General features: G+C 38.0%; 1 protein-coding gene across 1 annotated transcript in view; it reads right to left on the bottom strand.

The window, feature by feature from the left end:
* Positions 1 to 19,669, bottom strand: part of EPHA4 (EPH receptor A4) — a 159,127-nt gene that overhangs the window by 32,736 nt on the left and 106,722 nt on the right. The window contains exons 6-8 of the mRNA XM_049768402.1: positions 5,740 to 5,864; positions 4,003 to 4,162; positions 2,781 to 2,892 (exon numbers count right to left, since the gene is read on the bottom strand). Coding sequence (XP_049624359.1) covers positions 2,781 to 2,892; positions 4,003 to 4,162; positions 5,740 to 5,864 — 397 coding nt within the window. The remainder of the gene's footprint in view (positions 1 to 2,780; positions 2,893 to 4,002; positions 4,163 to 5,739; positions 5,865 to 19,669) is intronic.

Below are 19,669 nucleotides of genomic sequence, written 5' to 3'. Positions count from 1 at the left end.
GCTTTTTAATAAACTTGCCTTTCCTGCATTCCATTTTCACATGCTTCCCTTTTATTCAAAGCAGATCAGAAACAAACTTATAATAATGTGACTGATTTCTAATTACTCCAGTGCAACTGTTTTATTTAGGGCAACTTAAAATGAAAATTAAAAGAAAAAAAACCTAAAAGAAAGTGGGCTTTGAACCTTTATCACAGAGAAGGATAAGACCCAGGATAAACCTCATCTTCTGTAAAAGTATTCTCACAAATGACCTAATACTACATGCGGTTCCTTGCTCTTTGGCTTCCTATAAAAATAAACCCCACATGTTCTCAGTATGGAATTCAGCTGGAAGGAGTCATTTGACCATAATCTGATGCTAAATTGCATTCAACTATTTTTATATCTTTTTTTCTAAATTTAAACCTTTACACATCTTGATTTTTCAGTAAAAAGGTTGGCTAGATACTTTTAAACTTCCAAAGGGAAATACGTAATAATGAAAACAAAGAACCATAAACAGCACATCCTTGAATAACATTATTTTGTTCAACAACATTATTAGTTAATGAAGAAAAACACAATTCTGGCTAATGTTAAAGAAAATTAAGCTATTTGAAGATCTGTTCTGGGTATAGATATTTACTTTAAAGTAGCAGTTTCAGAAACCCTTAAACATTATTAGTCTGGAATGCCAGGATTTCTTACACAACTCCCATTTCATTTCATATACTCCATGATCAGGTGGATATGTATAAATGCAAACAGTATCCCATTTATTTCTGTGTCTGGCACGTATCTATACATAAATCAAACTGTAATGCATAAGAAAGTTCTGTTTTGACTGACACCCAAAATCAAATGCCAGGGAAAATAAGAACACTGGGAGTTCTAATTCAGTTCAGACCAAGTTGACATTCCCATGACTGAGGTTGTAGCGAGCATGTCTAGATGTGCGTTTACACGTGTGTATGTATTACAGGAATATGGATAAGATTTTGTGGTGAATTTAGCTTCATTCAGGTGCAACTCACTACTATAATCAAACACAGCTCATTAAAAATTTGGTAGCAAAAAGAATAAACACAAAGAGAGTAGTGGAGGGACTTGGGCACTTTGGTAATGGTAAGGTTTCAGTAACTGTACAACAAAATATAATTTTAACACTATAAAAACCTTATTACTTTAATTATAGATTAGTTGTTTTGTTTTTTAAGGTCACATCAGGAGGCACTCAGGGCTTAGTCCTTGCCCAGGCATCACTCATTCCCGGCCAGGTTCAGAACCCAAACACAATGTTTGGGATAAGACATTCATTCATATGAATTTCAACTACAATGTTTATAAATTAACAAAATGGCAAATGTAGAGACTTAAGCCCAACAGGGAGTTGTTTCATAGGTTGTGTTATAGTGACCAAAATTCGTCTCTAGCCACTTAATTCTATGTGCCAGGAGCTTTAGGAGAATGGGGGTGGGAGCTGATAATATTAACGCAAACAAATGACAATTGGGAACAGTCAAGCCAACTAAGCTACCCTGGTTATAATGTAGTACAAAGGGAGGGAAAAGCAAGGTGACTCTGTAGGCAGGGGAAAGAGGCAGAAGCATTGTCGTGGTATTAGTGTGATCAATCACACACAGGAGAGGCAATAAGACAAAGTCATAGTCCACCATCATGCACAGAGTAGCATTTTTCTCTCCCAAAGCATAAATAAGTTTTTTTAATAATAATTTTTATTTTGACCAAAGTGGATTACAAATCATTCACAGTACTATTTTAGGTATATAGTGACATTAAATTAGGGGCATTCCACCACCAATGTTGTTCTCCCTCCACCCCTGTTCCCAGCATGTATCCCATATCGCCCCTCCTTTGTCCCCAGGGCTGCTAGTATAAGTGGTCCCTTCTATGTCTAGCTTGTTGTAGATTGGGTATCAATTCTGTTGTAGTTGGCTTTGGATTTGGTGTTTAAGTCTGATTATTTTGTATTTCTACTCAATGTTTATACACCTGTTTGGTCTCAGTGTGCTGGAAGATCCTTTCCCTAACTCTTCATATTATTCAGGCATATTTAATAAATAACTTCATTTAAGAAAATGTACTGTCAAACTGTTTTCTCTTCCTGTTTTCCTCTAGATGATTCTTCAAGTAACAAGTCAGATCTCACACTCCAAAAGAACAGGCAACCTCCTGTTAGAGATGGATTTCCAAGGACTGTGCAGTAACTACTGCACGCCTGGTGGCCATCTTTTAGAAATATTGCTGGTCTTTCCTAACATGCCCATGTCTGCTTAGGTTATTATCCTTATCAATCAGATTGATGCTTCTACTACCTACTGCCTTTTTAAAGTTCTCCTGTCAATAACTTCATGGGAGAAATTATTATAACGAAGACAAACAAAATCTCACTGAGCATGAAGCAAGATGGTTAACTCATGGCAGAGCTCAAATTTGGGGCTTCAGTTTTATATGGCAGGAAGTCCCAGCTTAAGAGGGGTATAAATATAACACCTGAGAGTTTAGAGAATCTAAAATCCTCCCTGGGTTTGCTTTTCAGTATGCCTTCCTGGAATTAGCTGGGCCTTTCCCCACACTTTCAGCTGTGAGCCCTTGCCACCAGGGTAAGTGCCAGCAGCTCCAATAGGTGTGTGTGAGATCAAAGGAAAGACAGGGGCTTGCAGAGCCAAAGTCGTGTTTATGACGCTAATCAAAAGTCTAGCTTTGTGTAAGGCAGACAAAATGTTTCCTCATAAAACCTGGAGGGCAGCATTGTGGGGAGTAGCTTAGGTGCTTACCTCCTGCTGATGACAAAAGCAGCGATGAGGATTACCACCAGCACCACACTGCCTGAAACGGACACCAGAAGGACTGTAGAGTTAGCTCCATCGCCAATGATCCGAGATGGCACTGCAAAGACAATCTCGTGTTAACTTCGAGTAGATTTGAAGATCCCATTTCTGCCTGAGTCCCAAGTTTCAACGTTTTGCAGCTATATGGTATGCCTCAAAATGACCTTTTCTAAAACAGCTTTAGACAAAGACATTTTTCTCCTAATAATAGAAATGATTTCAATGAGAAGGTCTGAGTGGACAAGTGGCAAGCATTCCCACTCTTGATTTTGCCTTATTTGTTTTCCATGCACAATCCTACCTTTTATAAAGTAATCTGGGATGTCCCTTAGTGAGAAAGACACTTGGAGGTTTCAAAGAGATTACATAATTTTGACTGTCTCTCTCCTTGACCAACCCTAAAATCTGTCAAAAAACTACCACATATCATCTTGTTCAAAACCGATTCCTCCAGAATAATCCATAAGAATGTCAAATCCTTTCAGGTTTAATTCTCAAAGACTTCTATCCTGCCTTTTCCTATTTTCATTTATTGTTTAAGTTGTAAAGGACATCGTCTAGAACTGATGTCAAAAACCTTATACCACCATTTCCTACTCAAGTAGGCTTAATTTTACTCTGCTAATTACAGAGGTAGAAATTAAGACAAAATGTTTATTCATGGTAAGGGTTCCTGTTAACATTTCTGATTCCATGCACTGGTTGATTAGATCCAATGTACAATATTGAAAGTGTTGATATATTTGTCCAAAAAAGGACTTTAAAAACCATCTGATTTGATTCAAATAGATTCCTAGAAATAAAAATGAAAACACATTTGGTCTCTAATTTTCCTGGAGTAAATACTCCTAATCTTTATGTAAGATAGCCATGCAGATCTCAATTAGTCAGTTTAGCAGTCTGATTTTTCATGGTTTCTAGAAGGCTCAACAGAGTAAGAAATTAACAATTCTTTTCAATACTGGTGAAAAAACAAGTCAGTTACTATTATGAGAACTGTTCTTCTCTAAGTCACTTGAGGTTCTCTATGTGACAGACATTGGCTATCTAATTTCAAACAAATTTCACCGCAATAGTATGTTTGCCTTCCCAAAAATTAGGTACAGTTTCTTAGGTTTCACTGCAATGGGATTTGCCCTGCATCATAAATAATCTCAGAACTTGTCACCTGTGTTGGTTGTAACCTCCAGGGGCTCACTGAAGTCTCCATAGCCAGCTGCTGTCCTGGCTCGGACGTGAAAAACATAGGAAGTCAAAGGGTTTAAGCCTTTAATATCTGTGTTCCTAGAAGCAGTCCGGACGATCCGATAGCTACGCTCATTCTGATCCTACATTTGGAAAGGTGAAACTAGAGGTTAAAAACAAATAAACACAAACACATATATAAATACCCTTACATTAGGCATATGATTGAAGGAGCCAGACTCTTAGCCACAGCTCATCAATACTATTATTGCTCCTTAAATATTTAGAGAAAATGGTAGAGTTAGAGTGTTGTCACTGACCACATGTAGATCTTTGCTCATAACATCCAAAGAAAGAGCATGAAATGATGGTAGTTTTGTTTATTCTGAAAGCGGCAAGTTAACAGATATTAATTTTAAGAAGATTCCTTGCCTTTTTTCTATTCTATAAAATATCAGAATTATTTAATCTGGTTTCAGCAAAAAAAAAAAAAAATCCTGTCTCTTTTTCTGCTTTTAATAAGGAAGCCAATAAGTGATTATCTTTCAAAAGAAAGAGAATACAATTGTTAATTTTCTAGACAATCTTGAATGCAAATAAAGCTCTTCAGAATTCTATCTTTTCTGAGACAAGTTATTTGTAAAAATAATGTCTTTCTATATTTTTAAGAGACTGAAGAATGTAATTTTCCTTCCCTGATTTTCTATTAAAAGTCATGAAAACCCACACCTTGCTTCTGAATAGCGGTGATCTACTTAAACAGATCATTATTTCTACTTTTATGAGTCACTTATCCCTGATAGAAGGCTTATAGATTAGAATATCTTAGCCATCTTAGTTTCCATTACTAGAGAGAAACACTATATATGGTTATGTTACAATACAATGCATTTATCTTCTTTTGTAAGATAGCCAACTTAAAACATAAAATATTTGAATGGATTGGTTTGGAAGTTAAATGCATCTTGTTTTGAGAACTGGCATTCCAAGATGTCTAACTGGACAAAAATTAAAGACTAAAAGTAAAAAATCAGGGTGAGGGGGCCGGAGAGATAGCACAGCGGTAAGGCGTTTGCCTTGCATGCAGAAGGTTGCTGGTTCGAATCCCAGCATCCCATATGGTCCCTGAGCCAGAAATAACCCCTGAGCATTATTGGTGTGATCCAAAAAAACAAAAAACAAAAAATCAGGGTGAAATAAATTGAGAGAAAGAAAGAGAGGACAGGGATAAGACACATGCTTTCAATACAATTAGCTAGCTTTCCAGCACCAATTGCTCTTTTAAACACTGTTGGGTGCACTTCCTAAGCACTTTCAAGTGTGGTAACACATTCTTTTTTTTGTTTTTTGTTTTTTTGTTTTTGGGCCACACCCGGCAGTGCTCAGGGGTTACTCCTGGCTGTCTGCTCAGAAATAACTCCTGGCAGGCACGGGGGGTGAGGGGGGGGGACCATATGGGACACCGGGATTCGAACCAATCACCTTAGGTTCTGGATCGGCTGTTTGCAAGGCAAACACCGCTGTGCTATCTCTCCGGGCCCGGTAACACATTCTTGTATCATGTTGGTCTATAATTGCTGGGAAGCAAATAAGCCTCCCTTGGGAAGTCCTCCAAAAGTCATTCATAACAACTAAAAAATGTTTTCTTAAAAGGAAAGAAACAAAGGAAAAAGAGAGGGAGATGAAAAGGAAAGAAAGATTTTGCTCATTCAATTAATACCTTCTCATAATACTTGACTTCATATTCCAAGATCACTCCATTGGGCCGATCTGGTTCCAACCAAGCCAGAGCAACACTGTATCTTGTAACTTCTTTAGCTTGGACCAACGCAATAGATGAGGGTGCTATTAGAAAAAAGATAATGCATTTCATTTTAGGGAGAAGTGGTATTATCACTCAACATTTTATCTTAAATAAATGCTAAAGAGTATCTTATCTGCCAATTCTCATTTTGGTTTTGTTCAGTTAAAAAGCATACTGTTGTATATATAACTTTGATATTTTATGTTCTGTTTATATATAGTTTGTATTAGGAAGACACTTTCTATAGTACAAGGTCTCTAACATCATCACCTCCATAACTCTGAGAGCCACTCCTCATAAAATCAGAAGACTCAGAAAATAGTATTTGGTTTCTGAGCTTTGGCAAACCATGTCAGCCATTGGAAGATCTCCCTCTGAGCTTGGTTAAACTGAATATTGTGCAAAATATAAGTGTTAACTTACTGGTCTTTAAGTTCATATAAGCAAGGGAATTAAGAATACTTTAGAGAGGACTACAGGGAATGCCAGAGGCAAACAGTTTACAGACTTCCCAATATAAATAAAAGCACTGCCTAATTACAGCAAGAGGTTCCAGTCCACACACAACCACACGAGTAATGAAGAACACAAATAAAGCAATGATAGTCTCTGTGGACATAAATGGTGTTTTGCAACTCTTTTACAAGAGCTGAAATATTGCCTCTGCCTGCTGAGAACCAAGCTTTCTTTCCACCAAGGAAAGCACAAACATAATCCTGGCCTGGATAGTTAGTCAGAAGTGGCGAGGAGCACCTCTATGATTATGTACACCAAGGCTGCCAGAAACTGACTTCTCTACTGTGGTGGTCACATCTCAGGACAGCTGTCAACCAAGGCCTGCAGTGACTGACAAGAGCACAAATATACCCTCTCCAGGGAGCAGAATGAATGAATACTAGTGAAGTCTGTAATCTTATCTAGCCATGCTGGTCTGTAGAAGTAGAGATTAGAGCTGCTCTGAAACAAAATGTATTGTTTCTTTCTATTTCCAATAGGGGGAATAATGTCAAACAATGACCACTGGGAAACACTCACTTGGTGCTGGGTCATCCTCCTGTTGTTTTACCCAACCTGCACAAGACAACCAAGCACTAATTAAATGGTATTAACAATAGTTGGGGGAAGCAGCTTCAACCCCATTTGACCATATGGGACAGACATATTGAGAAAGGCACTCAGGCTCAGCAGAGCCAAACAGGCCATCTTCTGATGTAGTCCAAGTCTCAGGAATGGGGCATGTGATGAATGGTAAACACACACACACACACACACACACACACACACACACACACACACACACACACACACACATTCTCATTCCCTTTCCTTAAAGCTATTCCAGATAGGATCTCAGACATAAATGCAAGAAAAAGACACAGTGGACACACATGTCCTCCATCAAAGGCAACCCCAGGGTTAGTCAGACCAAGTTGGATGCAGAGTTGTATGAAGCAGACATATGGAAGCCACTGAACATCTGAAGAAAATGCAAACCGGAAATGTGCTTATTAGCTGTATTAAGACTCTTTACCCCAAATCTTCTCTCTCTCTCTCTCTCTCTCTCTCTCTCTCTCTCTCTCTCTCTCTCTCTCTCTCTCACACACACACACACACACACACACACACACACTTTTTCCCCTCCTTTACTCATTGACACAGACACATCATCCAGCAAAATGCTAGGCATGTCTTTTTGACATACAGACAGAGAGGAGATGAAGAAGCCTAGCTGGCTGTGAAAAACTATTTCCCTCCAGGTAATAAATACATTGCCGAAAAGAGCACTTTAGCATACACTCCATAAAAAGGCGGTCTTTTAAACTCTGATGCTCGAAATCAGGAAATGAAATAGAAATGCAAGGCTGTTAGAAAGAAAGCAGGAGGGAGGAAAATCATAAAGTCATAGAATGAACTCGCTCTCAGAAATGGTCTGGGTCAAATCATGTTCATCGACAGATTGCTCCACAAAGAATTGCCTGCTGCCCTTGGGATGTGCTGATTAACTAAACTGGTTTCTCTTTGGTGGGGTTAACCCTAAGCTGCAATATGTGGGAAATGAATCTGAGTTCCCTTTTAGAAAATGAAGCACCAGTCCATGCCTCTGCACCCATTCAGAGACTGTGAGCACAACCAAAAGTGCTCAAAATCCCATAGGAGAGTTGAGTAAAATAGTAAAACAAAAACGAAAACATGAGCACTAAGAAGTTTTCTAATGTTCGTCTCCTCAGAATAGTCAATTCACAAATGTGAAAATAAACCAACAGAAGGTACTGATTCAGCTGTCAGACATATGATAAGAATACAGAGCTCTAACTCACAAAAAACCATCATATTGTGTAGCTATGAAATCCGAATTCCTTCTGAACACAGGTTCCCAGAAGAGTGTTTTTATCAGGCTAAACACAAGCCATGATTATGAGACTGGAAACCTTTCAAAAACATACAAAAGAGTTGTAGAATAATATGGTAGCCATGCCCCCTCACTCCTACCCTTCTTTTGTAATAAGAACACCAACTGGGAACAAATCTGGACTTGGCTTTAGTGGCAATAAAGAGGCCACTGGAATATCCTACACATGGTAAGCCTCGAAAGGTTTTGCCTGCCTTCCCAACATAGCCTCATATTCCTGCACATCTGGAAGCCATCACCTGCTGTGTGCGCCTGCCCTTGGCTCATTTGTGGCTCAGTTCCCTAGAGGAGGTATTTGGTAACTGCATTTCTCACTCATTTTCCCACTCTACTGGATCTCGTGCATCAGTCTTCTCATGCCATCAGTGTAATTGCTGCCACCTCCCTCTGCAACTGGCTACTGTGATTTAAGTACATTTTTTCTTGAAGCATTAGAAAACTCCCACCATTGGCATAAATGAAATTCTATTATCATCCACCATAAAAGATAGTTAACTATAGCTATGAAAACAATATATAAGTAAAATAAAACTATCAATGCTTAAAAGATATTCTTGACCCCTCCACTTCTTATTGCCCCCCCAAAAAGAAATACATTTTTATTAGAAAATCACTATTCTGGGGACGGAGAGATAGGATGGAGGTAGAGCTTTTGCCTTGCATGAAGGATGGTGGTTTGAATCCCGGCATCCCATATGGTCCCCCAAGCCTGCCAGGAGCAATGATTCTGAGCTAGATCCACAAGTAACCTGAGTGCTGCCTAGTGTGAGCCCAAAACAAAAACAAACAAAAAAGAAAATCATTATTCTGCACCAATAAGAGATGAATTTGAGAGCTGAAAAGATATTATGCTCTTAACCATAGGATCAGATTATGCTCAAATCAATTTGGGTCTTTCCTAAAATTGTCACTGATGCCTCGACCCTGATAAATACTGCCAAGCCCAACTCAATTTAGAAATGTTTGAGATCCTAAGTCCCAATGCCCAAGGCTTATGTCCTTTGCTAACAGAAATAGAAGAGGTGATAATAGACTAACAAAATGATAGATTGAACACACATTTCCAATCTATTGTTGAATAGGGCCACAGACAAACTGATGCTTTGGTCATTCTAAAGAACCTACTAATGAGAGTGAACATTTTAGTCAATATACAAAAAGACCATGCACTTGCTTGCCTTTAAGTTCTCTAATTTGCATCCTGTAACCTTGACACATTTTTCTTCTAGGGCAAACTTATTCACTGAGGCCAAATCTATAGAGCACCAAAGGAACAAGGCAAACATAAAGGCAAACAAAATGAAATCAAAGATAAAGCATTGCTTTATCCCTGAAAAAAAAAAGATGAGAACATTTTACAATTAAATTACATTGATGATAAGCTCTGATACCAATACAGGGGATCCATTTCTACAATTTAAGAGGGAGATTTTTCTAACCAAGCTTTTGCTTTGGAAAATAGAAAAGGAAGAGGTGGAGCTCCCCATCTATTGAGATTTTAAAAATACCTGCAGAAGGGTTAGAGGAAGAAGCTCAGAGGAAGCCAAAGGATGATGTAAGTATTTTCACTACAAGAAAGAAGCACTTGAGATTGGAAAGCATTCCTATCTACCCACAGACTTCCTTCATAAAAGAGATGTTGGCTTTGAGGGACGTTTTGAGTTCCTGGACATCAGCAGACGTTCTTTAATGGTTACATTTCAACATAGCACATAAGAAGTAGAACTGGTCATGTTAGTTGTCAGTTGGTTGTGTAGAGAAAGGTGACTGATGGGTATGAAAAAATCACAATGGTATGAAGTGCTAAAGGCAAGATTTGTTCATTTGGTTAAGTTCTTAATTCTCAAATATTTGAAGCAGAATTTTCAACAACTAATAGATACTCACTGCCCTGTCCTGAGACATGGGTTCCTCATCCCCTTTTTCTTAGTATGCTCAAGGAGATGTGAGTCTTTTTAAATCCAGAACAGATCCCACATTCTCTCTTTTTACTTACAAATTATGCTTTCACATCTAATTAATCATTCAAGCACTATCCTAGGAGCCTTTTCTTGAGGAACTTTCCCTCTAAATGAGATGAAAGCAAGCATGTATATTAAAAAAGTTAAATGATCCTTGGCTGACTCCAGACAGTGCTCGGGACAAGAAGCCAAAATAGGAAAGAGTACGTTGAAAAAGGCAGAAAGAAGAGGATATTGTGGGAGTTTGGCAAGATTGGCAAGGGTGAAAGGGAGGAAGAAGGCTGAGTTTGGGCAACAGATTCTCAAAATTTTATTTATATGTTTGGGGTAAGAGACATCTGGAGGTGTTCAAGTGCCCATATTCAGTATTAGGAAATTAGGAAAAGGTGAGTACAAGGTAAGTGGCCTTAACTCCTGCACAAGAACTTGGGCTTCTTTAATTTTGAGGTTACTAGCATCCTATATCTTTGGGGATAGAAAGATTATGTGGGTGTGCAAAATGAGCACATGATTAAAAAGAAATATTTGAAATTATAAACTCCCTTCATTAAATGAACAAGAAAAAAATGAACTCAAGAAAGAAAAATTCACTATTTTACATTTATTCATTGCCATCTCAATAAAACTATTCAAATTCCATGATTTTTTAGGTTCTAGGAGCAAACAATCAAAATTGAGCTTCCTCTGTTAGAACTTTGCTTTGTTCATCTCTGTGTTTCCACTGTTCAGCCCCCTTTCTCTTAGATGCAAAGTGAATGCACAATAAATGTGCAGAAAGAAGGAAAATCAGCTGAACATTAAGGTCAATCTAAAATAATCCACAACTTTGTGGACATTAACATGTTTTCTAAATATAAAATATAAAGCAGTAACTCATGGCAAAAAGAACTTTATAGCTGCACCTGTTTCAAGCTGACCTTTGGTGTGATTTGCTTTTGCTACGAAAGATGAACTAAGAGATTGACAATTAGGCAGGAAGCAAATGACAATTCCAATTATAAACAGAGTCTCTGTTTTCCAAATGGTATGTGAAATGTCTGAACTTCTTTTTCCAAACATACTGTCTGTAAAATGTCATTCAAATGTAAGTTAACATTAAAACATGTTTCCTCGCACCTGTTCTAGACAGTCATTTGAGAGACTGCTCTTCTGGATGAAGAAGTTGGCAATCTGTTCTGAGATCTATATAGTATAGACAAATTGCATCCTAACTTCCAACCCACCATGGGATAGAGGTTAAAATTTCCCCCATGTTATTTATCACCTGAATTTACAAAAGGCTCTAGGCATCATCCTTATTTGATGTACTAGAGATATGCTCCAGCTCGGACAAGGTGTTTGATTTAACATCATGAAAGTTTGAAGGTGATAGATTACAGAGCCTCCTGCAATCAGAGTGCAGGAAGCAAGCTGACACCGCACTCAAAAACAAGTAAAATGTTCATAAAATATTACCTTTTAATAACAGAAAAAATTCCAAAGAGGATAACAAGTAAAAATTCATTCAAAGCTTAATGGCTGAATTAATCGAAGTTTTCTACCAGATTCCCAAGATAAGAATATGGATTCCCCCCACCCCCATAGTCTGTGTTCAAAATTTTACATCTCTAAGAAACTTTGCCTGCTTCCTAAATAAAATCTCATATGCTCTGTTCCTGTGGTTACATTTGGTTTGAGCACAAACCACAATGCAACCAGAAGGCACATGTGGGTTTTATCTCCCTGTGTGTTTTTGATAAACAGAAACAGCACAGATTAGGGCCTCTATCGAGACTCTCAAACAGTGGTACATTTCACAAGGAAGAATTACGGGAGTTGCTTTGATGTCAAACAGAGGTGGCTCCTTGTAAGAAAATGGTAAATGTAACTTTCTTTGGTTCAAAGCTCAGCAGTTCTTCAGGCTCCCCACCGGTGCCAGCGCTGCAATTTCCTTTTATTCACTTCCTCCTTGACTTGCCATTAACACCTTTGATGGCAGCATTTGGAGACCTGGGACACCCAAAGGGGATGCAAAAGAGAAAAAAGGGGAGATTGGAAGAAAGAGAGAAAGAAAGGCTTCCCTGAAAGCCTTCACTTCTGCACTCTAAAAGTGTTTGCCTTGGCATTCTACTTCTCAGGCAATGAATTAAAACCAGTTTTGGGGGAAATTTGGAGGGAGATAGCTGAAACAGATTGAGTGCCTTTCAGTACTGGCTCAAATTAGGGGAGAGAAGGACAAAAGGCAGGAAATAAACAGACGCAATACATGGTCTGCAGCCCTGTGGGCAAGGAAGAGTGAAAACAGCTCTTTCTGAAAGTCAAGAAGCCTGAGGCCCAGCATGTCAGGGATACAATGCCCAGTGTTTGAAGGGGAGCTGACTTAACCAAGGCAGGCTTCTGTTCCCTCACCAGGATCCAAATTTAAGGGGACAATGTTTACTCAAGGGGTCTTCCACTGATAGAAAAAAATAAACTAGCAGTTTTATACATATCTCTGCTTAATGCAAATTGCATATTTAAATTTAATTACTTTGAGCTTAAGGTGGTTTTTGTTCCCTCTTTCTTTCTCATTTCTATACCACAGCTCTGATTTGCTCTTTATCAAAGGTTTGTGCATTTTAAAATGCTGTCAAGCATCAAAATTAAATGCTTCAGAGCACAAATGATATCCTTGTGATTAAGGGTTTTGCCATTGCTGTGATGCTAAGAACTCTGGTGCTAATATTAATTGCTTTTTTCCACATCCCACCAAAGGAAGGAAAGGCTTTCTCCTCTGAGCTTAGCCTCCAGTGCCACTGAGCATTTTTACTATTATCATTTCAGTACTGTATGGCATTTTATGATGTATAGTGTTTTTATCCAGTAACCTGGGTTAGCCCTCTACTTTCTCTCTTTTTTTAGATCTGAATCATTAAAAAGAGACTCAACTTTCCTCTCTCCCTCCCTGGATTCATCAGTTCATGTAGTGAAAACTCAGCTATGCACCCCACAGCTTTTAGCTGTGGTGCCATTAATCCACAAAACGCATTTTCTCATAGTAAGGAAGTAAAATTGCTTTGAAAACAAATTAAAAAACAACAAAAACTGAAAAGAGATTAAAAACGCTTAATTATTCCAATACTGATGGCATGGAAGTATCTCTCTTGTCAATAGAAGACAGAACCAGATTCTCAATGGAAACAAATATCCTTTAGGATATTATATTAAATTAAACAATGTGTTTATATTTCAATGAGAAATATTCATATTTATGCATAAAGCGTATACATAGCGTGTATACATACATATTAAGTGTATACATAGCATGTCTGAGGGCTACACATTTTTCCACTGAGTGGTTTCCCAAGGTCAGTTACAATCCAGCATCTAATTTAAATAAATACTTAAATAAAACTAAGCGTAATGCTCATTAACAATTACCATAGACATAAGCTTACAATAATTTTCAGGATCTCATTTTGTGACTGTACGTGATGCTTTACACTCAGGAAGTAACTCAAGGAAAAATCTCAAGTAAGCATTACACTGAGATTCCTATCTTTTTTTTTTTTTTTTTTTTTTTGGTTTTTCGGGCCACACCCGTTTTGATGCTCAGGGGTTACTCCTGGCTAAGCACTCAGAAATCGCCCCCTGGCTTGGGGGGACCATATGGGATGACGGGGGATCCGAACCGTGGTCCTTCCTTGGCTAGCGCTTGCAAGGCAGACACCTTACCTCTAGCGCCACCCTCACCGGCTCCGATTCCTACCCTTTTTAAAAAAAATGGTTGGCAAGCATCTTATAAAGAACTATTGACCATGGTTAAAAATAGGTCTGTAATGCTATTCTTAGCCCTTAGGTTAAGTGTTTTGTATAAGGAAGTTGATAGGTGTTGAGATTGGCTTCTATGGCTAACTGTCCAGAAAATTACTATTGCTGGAATGGGGTTTTGTCCAGCCAAAGACCACATTCTTAGACTCCTTGGCATGTATGATGGCTCTTGAGACTGAGTTATGTGGCCTGAAGTGTTACTTCTCTTCTAGAGATATTGGAACATTCTATTCTTTTTAACCCGATGATCTACCAATTAGGTGTTCATAGCCCAGCCATGAGACCTCTCACCAGTCCACTTCTTATCACTAAGGGAACAAGAGCAATATCTATTACCTATTTACTTTTTTTCCTATTACATTATTTCTTTTCTGATCATCTGAAGTTTCAATAGGTACCATTCAGCAAAAAAAAAAAAAAAGTCTCTCTACAAAACAAAGTCTTCAGAGGATGACTAAGTAAAATGCAGAAGTTAGACTATACACTATTATCTATGGTTTAGAAGAGCTTGGTGGTGGGAAGGTACAAAAAGTCATTGCAACAGGCTAAAGCATCCTAGATACTATGTATATAGTATATATGTATATAGTTTGATCCTAGGTACTATGTATATCATCAGGGTTGTGACATGAACAGTACCAGATATTGATCTAAAAAAAAACAAAAAAATTTTTTATATATTATAAATGCCCAAGTAGCCTTTGAGTCTGGATAGTACTTGTAATCATAGTCACTCACTTGTAAAAATCCAGAACTGAGCAAAAGTCAGACTCAACAACCTCTAACAAGGAAGATACTAGGACTAACAGGCTTCTAATAAGGTAGACACTGTGCTATTACAAAACACTAGGCTGAAGTAGCAGTTGAGCTTGCATTTACATGAGAAATGAAAAAAGTCAGTGGAATTCTCAGAATTGCTCTATGGAGTTTGCTTTTGCTTTTTAGTCTTCAGTCTTTACCTAGTCAGCAGACTCTGCAGTTGCAAACTTATGCCATGTAAATTGGAATGAATAGAGAGAAGAGATAGGTGCAGATGATGGTCCCACCTGCCTCTTTAAGACACTTTCACACACTTATTATCTCATCTCTCTAATGCTCTCCAGTAGGTATGACATTAAATGACCCTTAAATGACAAAGTAGGGGTCAGAGCCATAGTACAGCTGGTAAAATACTTATTTGCACATAGCTGTCTCAGATTCAATCCCTGACCATAACCATCCATTTGTAATCACATGCAGAGCCAAAAGTCCAGAGTATTACTTACTGTAGCCCCCCCCAAAAAAAAAACAAAAAAGAAAAACATAATGCAGCATCAAAAAGAGAGGGTGATTAGGCAGCTCCTACAACAAGAAATGTAGGAAATACTTCAGTGGTAGTTCCTACATATTTCCATTTTACAGACTGGGAAAATATAGTGTGGAAAATTTTAGCAATTTGCCCCAGGTTACAGCTTCCAAGTGATAGTTTATAAAAGACTTAGGACACTACAGATTCAACCATGATCAATGAAGTCTTTGGTCTCTTTTTGTTTATTTGTTTGTTTTGTTTTTGGCCACACTGCTGAGCTCAGGAGTTACCCCTGCCTTTGTACTCAGAATTCACTCCTGGCAGGCTCAGCGGACTATATGCCGAGGATTGAACCTGGGTCAGCCATATGTAAGGCAAACGCCCTACCTGCTGTGCTCTGGCTCTGGCCCCAAAAAGTCTTTAATGTCTTCATCTCATTTTCCTGGTAAGAAATGACTCAGTAGCTCATAGTTTCATCTTCTAGCCTCTGAATAGCACCAGTAACAAATACTCCCAGATCTAAGTTAGGTAAAGGCTATCTATGTATATCAGGTGTTGCCAGGAACCCTGGAGAAAATTGGACATGATCCATTTTCATAGACAAAGCTTCAAGCTCATTTCCTATTAGAACTATTTCAAATTTTCAGAAGAAAATAATTTAATACCCCCCACTAGATACAATTATAGAATAATAGTATTCATAATTCAGGGAGGACACGGGGACACAAAAGACATTTCTAGACATTAGTTAATTTTCCTGAATTTGATCAATGGTTTCAAAAGATGTTTGCTTGAATTTTCGTCACTATCATGGTAGCATAGTAGTCACATAGCCAAGTCAATAGCTGTAAAATATGAGCAAGTAACAATTTGCTTGAAAAAAGGTCCCCAGATACTAAAAGGAACTGAGATGAATTAAGGGGTACCAGAGAGTCTCTGAGGCAGTTCAAGTGTGTATTCTGTTTTGTCTGAGAGCTGCTTGTTTTACTTTCTATTTGCTTAGTAAGAAATTTGTTGGCAGGTTCTGACAAGGATAGGCCAATACTTGCCAACAGAAACATGGCAGGGTTCAGTGTGTATTTCCTGTTAAGTAAGAATGCCAGTTTGAGGCAAACAGGAAAACAAGTCTTTCCAGTGAAAAGCAATTTATAAGCATTTGCCTGAGCAAGAAAACTGTTTCAAGATAAGAAAATGGGGTCAGGCAAGCAACAAGAGCAAAATTAATTATATACATATATGTATGTATATAGACACACATTCATATATGTATATTTCCCTCTGGATGCCTTTAGGAAAATGAATCTTCTCATTGCTCTTCAGTATATTGGAAAGTCTCCAGGATAAACTGTGAGTAGAAATTGTTTTGTGTTTCTCAAATAAGATCAAGAGTCTTAGACACAATGAATCTCCCTACCCCTAAAACCGATAGTCGTCACCAAAATGATTCTGGAATATGAAGGGTATGGTGTCAACTCAAGACTCTGCTCTACTGAGCTAAGAAATACACTGAGTGGAGGAAAAGAATTAGCTGCTCTAAATCAAGGCTTTCTGCTCCCTTCACTGTCAACTCCACTGGAGAGATTCAGTCATTCCAAATCTGGAAAGAAAAGCTGTGCTGTGGGCCCTGGGTTCTCTTTGTTACATAGACAGCTGCTAATCATCCTGCTGTGTTAGGAAGCAGATGAGACAATGCTGCAACATTTAGCTTTCTGACATTCAAAGCATCTAGAGCAGTCCCCAATTAAAGATGTATTAATCACAGAGGCTCTAAAAGCCAGGATGATAGATGCACCCAGTTAATCTTTGCTCTTGCCTTTCACTTTCCACACTTGGCTTTCCACATATTATAGGCAGAAATGCTTAAAAGCTTGCTCTAGAAACTGACCAGTCAAAAGCTTTGCACATTATTTTCTATCAGAGGCTTACTGATCTACCCTGAAAAAAAACCTTTCAAAAAGAGGTAAGACATTGATCACTCTGCTAAACGAGGCTGCCTACTTCAATAAATAGATCTGCTAGGGTGTTGTCATCTTGCCATTTATAGTGTGGTAATTAATTCACAAGTATGCTTTTGCCACTAGTTATAGGGATATCCAAATCATACTTGTGGTGGTTTATTTATTTTTTATAAGATAAACGTAGGAAACTTCTAGGGAGGAAATATCAATACCAGGAGCTAGAGAAGTGCAAAGTGAGTTGGGCACTTGTCCTGTAAATAGCCAACCCAAATTTGATTTTTGGCATCCCATACGGCAGCATTTTCAACCACTGTACTGCGACACACTAGAGTGCCGTGAGATATTGTCTGGTGTGCTGTGGGAAAAATTCCAATTTCAACCGTAACATGTGCCTTCGACTCACAAATAGACCAATCATTGTAAAAATACCAATAATTATAAAATAATTTCTTAGTATTTATTTGATATAGTCAATAGAGTCATAGAGTTAAATTTTTTTCACATTTTCTAATGGTAGTGTGCCTCATTTTTTCTTTCATGAATAAGTGTGCCTGTACACAAAAAAGTTGAATAACACTGCCATATGGTACCCTGTGCAATACAAGGAGTAATTTCTGAATGAAGAGTCAGAAGTGACCATAACCAATAGCAATAAGTCTCTAAAAAAAAGCAAAATTAAAAAAATCACATACACCCCCCAAAATTATTAAAAATTAATACCACTAACTTTCCTCAAGACAAGATAAATAATGCCCAGTGAGAGTAAGTGGACTCTTTTTCTAGATTCAGACACCTGGAATAATAGCAGAAGAAAACATACTATTTGAAACCTCTTGGATTTCATACTTTGAAATTTATGTTAGTAAAAGGGCATCAAAGAAAGTTTTCACATATGTCTTCATTTCACAAGGTCAGTGAATAGCCCCCTTAAATTCTACACCATAAAAGCATCAGCCTTAGAGTTTGCAAGGAATAAAGGAGCAGATTTTTAGCTCCAAACACAAAGCAAACAAAAAAAAAGAAGAGACTGGCATGATCATAGGACCAGGATCCACGTTACTCTTCTTTCTTGATATTCCATTTTCATAGAATATTTGTTATAAAATTATAAAATATATAATTTAATATTTTTTATCAGGATGGCAGCAATAACCAATCTGAGTGATTGGAATTTCAGAAAAATAGAAATAGACAATCTGAGTAATTTGAAATTGTGGAATATTAGATTCCTATGTTTCTGAAGCTAATGGGACATGGGTAAATCTTGCATAATATTTGCAAAGTCCCAGGTTGGAGCCAGCTCAAGACACCAAATACCTTGGATTTTAATGAAGCCTGAATCTATGATAAATAGCTCCTTCCCCATCATTATATATGATGGTTTACCATCTTCCAAGTTGAAAGACTAGGAAGTCAATTAGTGTCACTTAAGATGTGGACACCTGTCTACTAAGACCTGGATTGAGACCAATTCCATTACTATAGTCACCTAATGGCTGCTAGACAGGTGGGCTTTGGGCCACATGTGTTTTCAGTAGGTGACCTAAGAAAGAAAGGCCAAGTCTTTGTCCATCTTCAAAGTTATCCAATTCCCCATATACTTGGAACAAGATACCTATATTTCAAGTGGTCATAAAATACACAGACACACACACACACACACACACACACAGCTCCAGATCAAGTGAGAAAGAGCTGTAAATAAAGAAAGCATTTTCACCAGTTGTTATGATTTTTATGTCAGAGGCTACTTCTCAGTAACTCATCTTTCTTTCTCATTGCATTTTGAAATACATAGATAGAATAGAGGGGGGGGGGGACACAGTAATGAAACATATCCGACAAAGAATAAACTGGAGCATGAAATTATAGGCTACAGATAGATTGTCACTGGCAGGGTGAGGTAGGCAGAAAAAACATTTCAATACAATTTTGATTGCAAAACTATGTGCTTTATGCTACTAGGAATTTTGCCAAGTCCGAATGTTGCCTGGTTTAAAGTGCGCGCGCGCGTGTGTGTGTGTGTGTGTGTGTGTGTGTGTGTGTGTGTGTGTGTGTGTGTGTTTGAAAGAGAGGGAGAGAGAAATAGAAAAGAAAAAAATTCTGGGTGAAGAATTGACAACTCCTAGGATTTGAGACACAGTACACAGGTAAGGTTCATTCTCATTTTGCACATGGTCTACCCTACTTTGATTCTCATATATGAAACCAGGGGAGAATTGAGACATAGTATGAGTTAAATTTCTTTCTTATCTTGCACATGGCCTACCCTGGTTTGATCCCCATATATGGAAACAGGAGAGACTTGGGACAGTACACATGGTAAAGTTCTTTCTTATCTTGCATATGGCTTTCCCTGGTTTGATCACCATATATGGAACCAGGAGAACTACCATGAATGGTCCCTGAGCACAGATTCAGGAGTAATCCCTGAGCAGAG

This window comes from Suncus etruscus, chromosome 2 (genome assembly GCF_024139225.1).
Source record: "Suncus etruscus isolate mSunEtr1 chromosome 2, mSunEtr1.pri.cur, whole genome shotgun sequence".
Lineage (NCBI taxonomy): Eukaryota > Metazoa > Chordata > Mammalia > Eulipotyphla > Soricidae > Suncus > Suncus etruscus.
This window is presented reverse-complemented; position numbering and strand designations above follow the sequence as displayed.